A 12,126-nucleotide genomic window follows, 5' to 3' on the forward strand; every position below is an offset into this window, starting at 1 on the left:
CTCTCACCATTGCTGCTCTGCTGTCATCCCTGCCAACATCTCTTTCCAATTTACTTTGGCCAGATCCTCTCTCTCATATGACTGTAATTTCCTTTACTCCACTGAAATATTGCTATGTCAGACCTTACTTTCTCCCTATCAAATTTCAAGTAGAATTCAATCATATTGTGTTCACTGATTCTGGCTGTTGGCTCAGTGACATCAGCACCAGATTCCAGACCGGAGGTTCCTGGGTTCAAATCCAGTCGGGTTCGCATTCAGTTCTCAAGTATGCTTTGCACCTGTGCCGGGTTGAGTGTTGAGCTCACAACTTCACCTCGTAAAATAAAGAAAAATACTGCAATATGTCTGTGTGAGGAGTGGCGTGCCACTTTCTCTCGTTCTTTCATTCTGCCCCTTGTAGGGCATGAAAATGCCCGATGCTGGCCTAGGCCTGAGTCGACTTCATCATCATCATCATCAGCATGTCTAACTGTTATTTAATATGCTGTAATTTTTAAAATGTCTATCTTCTTGTTACTCTTCTAAAGTTTGTTTCAATTTCATGCAGCCATCTTGGGTCCCCCAATTATTCATGTGAAGAACAATATCCAAACCATTGAAGTTATGCTTGACATGCCTCTGACACCACACAAGCAAGGAGATAATAAACTAAAGATACTGAAGGATATTGATCCACATTTGATTTATATTGTTATTTTATTTGACAAAAATGGCAAACATTATATGGTAAGTATGAATATTTTACTTAAACCAGTCTAGTAATATTAATAGTATCAAAGATAATATTGTATTGAGAATACAATGTATAAAGTTATATTTTTATCATCCATACACATATTTTACTTAACTATTTGTTAAAAGAATAGCCACTATTAAAACAATCCGTTCTCTTAAAATCAGAGCCAAGTTAGCACCACCACATGTAAATGTTTGCTTTTTTTCCTACAGCTAGAATAAAGCTGATCCACACAGATGACGAACTGCATAACATGTGAACGTATCTCTTAATTACTTCCCATTGGTAAATGATCGGCTGTAACCTGACCGAATGCCATTGCATTTTCAAGTGTTTGCATGCTCCATTCTTGTTTTCATGTCCCTGAATAAATAAAGAAATAACCCCACTGTTAAAGATAGAGAGAAAATGAGCCACAATCTAATTAGCCTGATCTGAGTCACTGAGAAAATATTGATATGTGTGATATATCTATTTTAAGGGAGATTGTAACCAGCAAAGTAGATAAAGGAGAACTAATGAATATGGGGCATTCGGACTTGCAGATAAAAAGAGGTCTTCTAATGAAATTAAAGCACATAGGACTGGGATTAATATACCTGTGTGGGCTAAGTATTACGTTATGGACAGAAAATCAAGTTGGAATAAACTTAATTTTCAGAAGTGATTAGTGAGGTACAGCAATAATAGTGTTTGGGACTAGGCAGTTCAAAATTCCTATCAATTAATGGCCTCCAGCACTGTTACATAGAACATTACAATACAGGCTGTGCTAACCTTGTAACCTGCTCTACGACCAATCTGACCCTTTCTTAGTAAATAACCCTCCATTTATCTCTCATCCATTTGCCTACCTAAGAGTATTTTAAATGCCCCTAATGTATCTGCCTCTACCACTACCCCTGGTGGGCATTCCACATACCCACAACTCTGTGTAAAGATCTTAACCTTTCATTTGACACCCCCATCCTTTCCTCCAATCACCATAACATTATGCCCCCTTGTACTAGCCATTTCTGCCCATTTCCTATCATCTTGTACACTCCTATCAAATTATTTCTCATCCTTCTTTGCTCCAAAGAGAATAGCCCTAGTTCACTCTGTCCATCTTCATAAGACCTGCCCTCTAGTCCAGACAGCATCCTGGTAAATCTCCTCTGCACCACTCTAAAGGTCCCACAACATTCCATTAATGAGATGACCAGAGCTAAATATTTAACCTATCGTTCCACCACACTGTTAAGAATGCCGTTCACCTTCATTGAGCTTTCAGATTCAACCTTCCAAAATGAACCACTTCACACTTTACAACTTGAACTCCATCTGCCACTTCTCAGACCTTCTTTGTCAATGTTCCATAGCAACCTACAACAACACTCCACGTACCCTCAACTCCACAACCCATTGTGTCTTCTGCAAAATTATGAACACAACTTTCCACTTCTTCATCCAGCTCATTTATAAAGATCAGAAAGAGCAGTGGTCCCAGAACAGATCCCTGCAGAGCACCACTGGTCACTGACCTCCTGGCAGAATATGCTCCATCTACAAACACCCCTCTGCCTTCTATGGGCAAGCCAATTCTGTATCTACCCTGTCACGTTTCCCTGGAACTCATGCTTCCTGACTTTCTGAATGAGCTTACCATGGAGAATCTCATCAAATGCCTTAATAAAATCCACATGCACCACATTCACTGCTCTGCTTTCATCAATGTTCTTGGTCACATCCTCAAAGAATTCAATCAGGCTCGTGAGGCGTGACCTGACCTTCACAAAGCCATGCTGCCTATTGCTAATCAGATTATTCTTCTCCAAATCCTCAAAAATCCTAACTCTAAGAATCCTCTCCAATAATTTGTCCGCTGATTTGACTCACTGGTTTATTATTCCTAGAGTTACCTCTACTCCTTTTCCTGATCATAGGAATACATTTCCTATCCTCCAGCCTTCTGGTACTACTCCTGAGGCCAGTAAAGATACAAAGATACAAAGATGCTAAGAGTGCAGCAATCTCTTCCCTTGCTTCCCATGGTAAGCTGGGTATATTCTGTCTGGCCCTGGGGACTTGCCTATCCCAATATTTTTCAAAAGCTCAAGCACTTCCTCTTTCTTAATATCAATATGTTCTATCATATCAGCCTCACAGTCAGCAAGGTCCCCCTCACTAATGAATGCTGAAGCAAAGTACTCATTAAGAACAACCTCTAACTCCTCCAACTCCAGGCACATGTTTCTTCTACTGTCCCTGATTGCTCCTACCATCACTTTGGCCATCCTCCTGTTCTTCACATGTGTAGAATGCCTTGGAGTTTTCCCTAACCCTCCTCAACAAGGACTTCTCATGCAACATTCTAGCTCTCCTAAGTCCATTTCTCAGCTCCTTCCTGGCCACCCCTGTGACTCTCTGGAGCCCCTATGATCGCTGTTTCCTTAACATTAAGCTTCTATCTTCCTCTTCACTAAATGTTTCGCACCTTTTGTCAACTGTGGTTCCTTTGCTCTGCCATTCTTTCCCTGCCTCAGTGGACAGACCTATGCAAAGTCCCAGCAAGTGCTCCTAAAGAATGTTCTCTTTTGCCTTTTCCTATGTGCATCTGTTCCTAATATATACTCCCCAGTTCCTGCCAAATAGCATTATAATTCACCCTCCCCCAGTTAAATGCTTCCTCATACCATCTGTTCTTATCCCTCTGCAAGGATATTGTAAAGATCATGGAGTTGTGGTCACAATCTCTGAAATGCTCTCCCACTGAGAGATATGACACCGGATCTGTTTCATTACCTGATACCAAATCAAAATGGCCTCTCCTCTCGTCTACCTATTTATATATTCTAACAGTACTCCTTCCTGGACACACTTAAGATAGTCTGCCCCATCAAAACCTTTTGAAGTAAGGAAGTGCTAATCAATATTAGGACATTTGAAGACCTCCGAATAACAACCCTGTTATTATTGCACCTTTCCAAAATCTGCCTCCAGGTCTGTTCCTCGGTGCCACTGCTGCTATTGGGCAGTCTATAGAATGCTCCCAATAGAGTGATTGCTCCCTTCCTGTTTCTGACTTCCACACACCCTGACATCGTAAGCAATTCCTCCATGATGTCATCCCTTTCTGCAGCCATGATACTGTCCCTGATTAGCAATGCCACTTTCCCACCTCCTTTGCCCTCCCTCCTTGTTCCTTTTGAAGCATCTAAACTCCAGAACATTCAGCAGCCATTCCTGTTCTTTTGACAGCCAAATCACTGTAATGCCCACAAGACACAAAGTACTGGTGGAACACAGCAGGCCAGGCAGTACCTATAGGAAGAAGCACTGTCAACATTTCAGGCTGAGACCCTTCGTCAGGACCTTTGTCAGGAAGGGTCTCGGTCCGAAACGTCGACAGCGCTTCTTCCCATTGATGCTGCCTGGCCTGCTGCGTTCCACCAGCATTTTGTGTGTGTTGTTTGAATTTCCAGCGTCTGCAGATTTCCTCATGAATGCCCACAAGATCGTAGTTTTATGTATTGTCCCATGCTTTAAGTTCATCACCCTTGTTCCTGATAGTTCTCACATTAAAATAGACATACATCAATCTATACCACTGACTACAGTTTTAAACCTATCTTTCCTCACAGACTCTGTACGTACTGCATCTACCTGTACACTGACTGCACTATCATTGGACCTATCACTCTAGTTCCCATTCCTTTGCCAAATTAGTTTCAATCCTCCCCAACAGGTCTAGCAAATCTGCCCACAAGGATATTAGTCCCCCTCAAGTTCAGATGTAACCTGTCCTTTTTTTTGTACCTTCCTCAGAAGAGATCCCAATGATCCAGAAATCTGAAATCCTATCCCCCTGCCCAGATTAGTCAGCCGTGCATTAATCTGTCATATCATCCTATCTGACACTCGCTGGTGTGTGGCACAAGCAGAAATCCAGAAATTACTCCCCTGAAATCCTACTTTTCAGCCTTATACCTAGTTCCTATATTTTCCCTTCAGGACATCCCTCTCCTAGTTACGTTGCTGATATCACATGTACCACGACTTCTGGCTGCTCACCTTCCATCTTCAGAGTGCTGATCCACTATATCACTAGCCTTGGCACCTGGGAGGTAATGTATCATCCACGCATCTCTTTCACATCCACAGAATCTCCTGTCTGCTCCTCTGACTGTTGAATCCCCTATCACCATATGATCATAAAAAAAGCAGCAGAGTCAGGCCATTTGGCCCATTGAGTCTGCTTTGCTATTTCATCATGGCTGATCCAATTTTCATCTCAGCCCCATCACTATAGTGCCCCTCTTTTCCCCCTTCCCTTCTGAGCCACAGAGTCTGAAAACAAGAAATGGAAAGGTGCTGGTGTTGAGATGAACCTGTGTTTCCTTGTACACTGCACGTTGACATACAGATACAACTACTTATTTGGAAGACAGATGTTATATTGACCTTTATTATAAAAAGAAATGTATAACTCATTTACAGAACAGGAAAGTTTAGTAATGGGAATAAAGCAATGGGACTGGAATTAAAACAAATACTTTGTGCTATAAACTATAAAAAATATGTCACTAATATCTATTGTTTCACAGATTTCATATGTCAGTCCCGATCTTGGGTATCGGTGTAGTGAATATCCCTTATATGACTCAATGGTTTCCTCCCAAGTTTAAGATTTTTGTTGCCAATAGGCATGCATAGGCACATAAATCCATGAAAATTAGCTTTATGCAGCAGCAGTATGGTACATTACAGACATCAGACAACATAAATGTAAATTATCATAGATTATCCATAATTCAAATGGACACAAAAGTAAACCACAAAATAACATTACTGTACCAACGCTGGTACAAGACTGACAGAGTGGAAAAAGAAATACATTCTGAGGTAATGTGGCTTCTCAGGTTAATTCAAGAACCCAATGACTTTGGGAAAGAAGCTGCTGTCTTATTTTGATCTTTAAGATAGCTCCAGCAAGCACCGTGAGTAATGGTGGTGTCCTGCAGGCAGTTCACAAAGCTGCTACTTTTTTTTTTACCCACACTGCATGCAGTTGGAAGCTGTGATTTACATTTTGATGATCTGTTTTTGGGTCTATTGAACGAGTGGAGGCTTTGCTCTGTCTAAGGGAATGTGGTGAAATTGGGAGCATAGTATGTGGCCTGATGGCCTGGTAGCTTGGAGGCCTGCATGTGAGTCATGGGCCCATGATTAACTCCATTGCTCCTCTCTGAGGAATCATGCAAGGTTGAAACTGATGAGGACAGGTGAGTGTTCAGCATCATCTGTCATGTTTGATCTGTTTTCCTCTCGCTCCAGCTGGCTGCTATTGGAGAAAAGCACATGAGTGTTGGGATGGATCGACAAAGCTGTGGACCCATTTTGGGGTTTTAGAGGTTCATGCTGCATGTGTTTCTAGATTCTGATTACTTTTTTTTGCTGTTTTTGAGTGGTTTGATTGGGGTGATCAATGCAGACTGAAGGACTTCAGCACAGAATAGTTCTACAGCCTATACTCAGCTGGAGCTGAATTGAACTAAACTGAGCACTACTGGATTCCTGGTTTGACATTTGATATTCTATGTGTTGTTCACTTGGTTTTTGCTGTAGCGAAATTTGTTCCTTGTTTGCGTTTTGGGTGTTTGCTATTTTCTTTGAACAGGTTCCATGGTAATTCTCTGTTTTGGGCCCATCTGAGCGAGGATGAATTTCAAGGTTGTATTCAGTATACATACTTTGATCATAAATGCACTTTGAATCTTTGAGGTGTGGATCTTTAGACTCCCATACCTGCTGTCTGATGGCAGCATTGAGAAATGGGCATGGCCCTCATGTGGGATCTGGATAATGGATGTTGCCTTTTGAGGCATCACCTCTAGTAGATGTCATTGATGTTGGGAAAAGATGTACCAGTGCTAAAATTGGCTTGGTCCATTACTGTCTATAACCTCTTGCATTCCTATATATTAGAGTTTCCAATACCAGTCCATGATGCATCAGTCAGAATACTTTCTATTATCCATCTGTTGAACTTTGTCAGAGTTCTAAATCTCCATAAACTTCTAAGAAAGTAGAGAAGCTGGCAAGCCTTCTCCATGGCTGGGGCAGGATTGATCCTCTGAGGTGTTGACACCCAGGAACTTGCAGCTGCTCACCCTTCTCACTGCAGATCCTTCAACGAGGATTGGTGTGTATTGTCTTGAGTTACCCTTCCATAAAGTCCACCATCAGTTCCTTGGTCTTGCTGATGTTGATTGCAAGGTTGCTGCTGAAGAACAACATTCTTTTCGTAGCGCTCCCATATGCTGCCTCACACCACGTGTGATTCTGTAGACAACAGTGGTGTGTTTGGCAGATTTGTAGATGGCATTGGAGTTATGCTGGGCCACACATCTGGAGGTATTTTATAGAGAGTGGAGAGCAGTGGGCTAAGTATGTAGCCCTGAGATGCTCCTGTGTTGCTGGTCAGTAAGGAGGAGATGATGATTTTCATAACCCAAAGACATGATGGCACATCAGTTGCCTCCTGAGCAGTATGTTAATGGCAGACAAGGTCAAAAAGGAATTGATGGGTATGTGGGGAAACAATATAGGTGACAGGGAAATAGAGTTAATGGATCTACTGGGAGCTATCATGGACACGATGGGCTCCTGTGACATTAGAGCTAAAATGGTTGAGCATAGATTTATGAGGGGGAAATTATGTTTATAGCTTTTTGAGATATTTATTAGAGTAAATGAGCAAATTTAAAGGGTTGAATTTCTTCTTTTTAAGTCCTAGGGTCAGTTGATCAGGTCAGAACAGCACAAGGAGACAGTCATTTCTGTTAATAACGGAGTAACTGACTGATGCAGTTCATGTTTGTCCAGTTACCATGTTTTCAATGAATTCTGCTTTGACCCACCTCTACCCTGATAGTTCGAAGATGTTTTACTGGACAATTGGAGCTTATTATATATGTGTGAAAAGCCCCTTCATTATTTGTCATTGATCTTGGTTGACCAAAACCGCACCTTGATGAAAAGATAATGTACTTTTTTTTTTACTGTTAACTGTTACTAACTACTGTGAACATTAACTGTGAACATAGAAAAAAATGTCTGCAATTACCTGTATTACTGTACTTGCTGCACCTGGCAATTAAATAAGTTATTTTGCAGGTTTGCTGTATATATTCATAATTGCATTGCATTTTGAAATCAGTTTATGAAATGATGTATCTTAGTTTTATGTCGTTCTGCTCAGTAGTTAATGGTTGTGTTTTTCCCAACAGGATGCTAAAATAGAACCTGATAAACTGGGGAAAGGATATTATCTGTTTAAAAATCTAAAACCCAACTTTACATACTGTGTTGTAGCAAGGTTTGAATCATTACTTAACATTCACTTAAAGGATTCTAAAAAGATTTGCTTAACTATCTCACCCCAAAATACAGGTAAATAACCTTAATGCTTAATTTAAAAAAATAAGTTATTATTTTCAATATTACTTTCTCCTTTTAGAATTATTCTGCTACCAAATAATTGCTTGTTTTGCTTTTAATGATGTAATTTTTTTGCATGTTAAGTGATTCTTTTACATAAAAATTAACACATGAAGGTTAATTGGGGATCTACCACAGCAAATGGAAAATCTGAGGTTTTTACCTTTGCTTTCTCTGTGTGATTTCCAAATAACATGCTGAGGACACTGGAAATGTGCAGCAGAGTCTATTGATGAACGTTGCTTGTGGAGACACCAGCTGAGTCTGCTTTTGGGTAATTCAACGGGAGCTCTTTGGAAGTCCAAGTCTAGTATAGGGAAATCAACTGCAGAGTCAAAAGAGACAGCAGATACTGGAATTTATACCAACAAACAAGAGGTGGGAGTGACTAAGTGAGTTGAGTGGCATTTAGGGGGGATGAGGGTTGAGATACAGTTGATGTTTCAGATTGAGGCGTTTCATCTGAGCTGATGAACAGAACAGAGTTATGTAACAACTAGTTTGCAGGCTGTGGAGGATAAATCCCCTGAAGTGATTATGATCTGTGATGTTATTGAGACAATGGCCTGATGATCATTGGTAGGTAGGCTCACGGTCAAGGGATGGGTATGAGGATGTATGAGAATGCTTCTCTAGCTGTCACATGGAGACCTCGTCCCCACTGCAGTAGCAAACACAGCAGCCGTCGTAAGAACGTCACCTAGTCTTTTCTCTCATTCACTGATCACTGCTCGCCCAGCTATAATCCTGCAATTGTTCACCCAGCAGAACAAACCCACCGCCAATGATCACAGCCAGCCCTGCCTCCAGTCGGCAATTTCTCTCCTGCATCAGGACTGAAAGTGTATAGTATAAAGAGATCAGGGGAAGGTGATAGGTGGATCCAGATGTGGAGGGGAATGTTGGACTAATGGAGCCAGTTAGGGGCGTGAGAGAGTAGAGGTAGTTTCCGACATTGGAACATGATAAGCAGAGACAACAAAGGGTTGCAGATCAGATTCTGGAATTTGATAAGGAAGGTGATAATTAGAACCAGATAAGGAATAATGGGCACTTGGAACCTTATTTAAACTCCACATACACATACAAGGGGGTGATGATTGAACCAATCCTTAGAACTGTCAGGCAGCAGCTCTACTTGTGTGATTGGGCCATACAAATCTTTAGTGTAGGATCTGATTGGGTCAGGCAGCATCAATGGAGGGAAATAAGCAATTGACGTTTCAGGACCATGATGGGTGTCAGATTGAAATGTCAACTGTTTACTTCTTTCCATAGCTGCTGTGTGACCTACTGAGTTTCTCCAGCATTTTGAGTGTTTTGCTCAATGTTTCCAGCATCTGCAGAATTTCTGGTGTCTCAAAGCTTTACTGAACCCAAATTAACCATGAACAATTCCACCTATTTATGTTATTACAAAGGATGCAGATAACTTATGAGACTTAAAATGTAAGTGATTTCCATGATGATTTGCCTGAGCAGAGGTCTTAAAACTGATTTCTGTCTGTTCTCTTCTTCGATAGATATAATGTGGATTGCACCCTTGATAGCTGCAGCAGTTTTCATTCTGGGTGTAATAGGAGCTGGTTTTATGATCTGCATACTGAAAGAATTTACTTATCTACACTTGGTCCAGACACCACTTCCCAAATCTTTGGTATGTAAATCACTTTTACTCCACCTGGCTGTATAGTTACATTTTGGACCTTTCCAAAATAGCACTAAAAAGGTTGATCCAATGTGTTAATTAACCCTGAAAAATAGCAGGAGTCCAGGCTGGGGTTTCTGAATTAGCTCCACAGTGAAGCAGTACCACGGGCTGCTAAAGCGACTCTGATTCCACGTTGACTATCCTTTGCTGCACGTGTGTGTTCTTGGATGTGGGAAGAATGGAAGGCTTGGCTTGCCTCCTGCAGCTCATTGCTGAGACTTGCTTGTGGGTAGCTTGCTTGGAGCACATAAGAGGGAACAGTGATGTCAGTAAGGTTATGGCAGTTGAAGAAGAAAATACCTTTAGGAGAAGAGAATTGGTGGAAAGGCAGGAAGTATGTTGAATTACTAAACCAAAAGACAATGTATTTGAATTACAGAGAGTGGCAATGATATACAAATAACTATCCAGTCTCTTCGAAATCACACAGCCCAGGGAATTCTGATATCCTTAATTATGATGGAGAAGTCCCAGGTAAAAGATCAGATCCATAGTTTAAACTCCATGGGTTTCCTGTTATAGTTCTCCTCCCAGACACTCACTGACCACATTTGCTTTCAGGCTGATTTCCTTGTCGCATTCCAGGCATGGTCTGATTTCCTTCTGCTCAAGGTGAAGGTCATGGGATAGAGATACAGAAGGATCATACACCATGGCTACATGATCTGTTGAACATGAGATTGTTAGACAGGATTACTTTTGTTCTTATTTGAGGTTTAAGCCTTGTGGTGAACTATGTGCCTGTCGGGACACGCCCCTTGCTGACTGCTCCTGTGGCTCCTCCCACAGCCCCCTGCATAAAGGAGATCTGAGGCCTGACGCTCGGCCTCAGTCTCCAGGACATTGTATGATAGACACTCACTCCTGGTTCCTTCTTCCAGTCAATAAAAGCCGATATCTCGCCTTACGTCTCAGTGTGAGTTATTGATGGTGCATCAAGCCTATTGAACAGAATGCTAAATAATGCTTAAAACTAATGTCTCTTTATTTGAATAGGTCATAATTTCTCAGGATTTGCATGTGAATCTGCAATGCCAAGAACTTGATGAAAATCCAGAAGATGATCATATCTCATTCATTACACAGGATGATCACTCAAGTGATTATTACCGGAGAAGTCAGAGAGTAGAACTTGCAGCTTCATTCACTGATGATATGAATGAACATCTTTGTTACCAAAGTAATGGCTTGAAGTGTGAGGGTTATGAGTGTAACAGCCTATTGCAAAGAAAAGATAGTTGCTCAGACAGTGACAATGTGAGACTTCCTTCCTCCTTACAACCACCTACAGAAAATAAGGGTTGTGCAAACTATACTCAAAACTTAAGTCCTGGAGACCCGGCATCCTTTCATTTACAATACCAAAAGTTTTCAGGTGTACAAAATACCAACAAAGCAAGCAGCAATAATAGCACTGAAGAGGCTGCAGCACCAGAAGCAGTACACCATTTTGGTACAGTTCAGGAAATTAAAATGGAGATCACAGACGTGGAGTTTTGGAACTGTTCCGATGTTCCTTTAAGTTCAGTGAAACTTTCCATCAATGACAATGCAGAGAAAGATGATTTGGAAGTTGACTCATGTGCAGATGGAACGTCTGATCATCTGAGTGATGATGGCTTGTGCACCTTATCTACCTCTCATTTGGCAGCAACTATTAATCCTCCTCAAAATGACATCCAGGTATATCAAGAACGATCTATAAATCTACCTCAATCTGCAGATAACTGCAGCTTTCAGAACATGATTCCAAATCTCTGCACTCAGATTTATGAACCAACATGGATGAAGCACTTTGGATATGAAGCACAAAACCTTAAGAAAAGTTGAGATATGTTGTTCAGAATGAAGATGATCTGTGCCATTTTGTTATGTATGCACTTTTCCCATGAAATTGTTCTGCTTTTAAATCCAGTCCAATAAGGACTCCTCCCCCCCCCCCCCACCTTTTTAAGCATCAAGTCTTTGCACAACTACAGTTGTCTAGTCAAATAAATGACAGATATTTTACAGTTGTATAAGCAAGGACATAATATAATGTTGAGATTTTGCAAAGCACTGGTGAGGCCTTACTTGAAGTATTATGAGCAGTTTTGAGCCCATTATCTAGAAAGGATATGCTGACACTGGAGACGGTTCAAAGGAGGTTCATGAAAATGATTCCAGAATTTAAAGGCTTGTCAAATGAAGTGTG

General features: G+C 41.1%; 1 protein-coding gene across 1 annotated transcript in view; it reads left to right on the top strand.

The window, feature by feature from the left end:
• LOC132397634 (interleukin-10 receptor subunit beta-like) overlaps window positions 1–11,863 on the top strand; it is a 52,006-nt gene extending 40,143 nt beyond the window's left edge. Inside the window, exons 5-8 of the mRNA XM_059976406.1 lie at window positions 551–729; window positions 8,011–8,173; window positions 9,745–9,878; window positions 10,929–11,863. Coding sequence (XP_059832389.1) covers window positions 551–729; window positions 8,011–8,173; window positions 9,745–9,878; window positions 10,929–11,762 — 1,310 coding nt within the window. The 3' untranslated portion in view covers window positions 11,763–11,863. The remainder of the gene's footprint in view (window positions 1–550; window positions 730–8,010; window positions 8,174–9,744; window positions 9,879–10,928) is intronic.
• The last annotated feature ends 263 nt before the right edge of the window (window positions 11,864–12,126 follow it).

The sequence above is a fragment of the Hypanus sabinus genome, chromosome 8, assembly GCF_030144855.1.
Source record: "Hypanus sabinus isolate sHypSab1 chromosome 8, sHypSab1.hap1, whole genome shotgun sequence".
NCBI classification, from domain to species: Eukaryota; Metazoa; Chordata; class Chondrichthyes; order Myliobatiformes; family Dasyatidae; genus Hypanus; species Hypanus sabinus.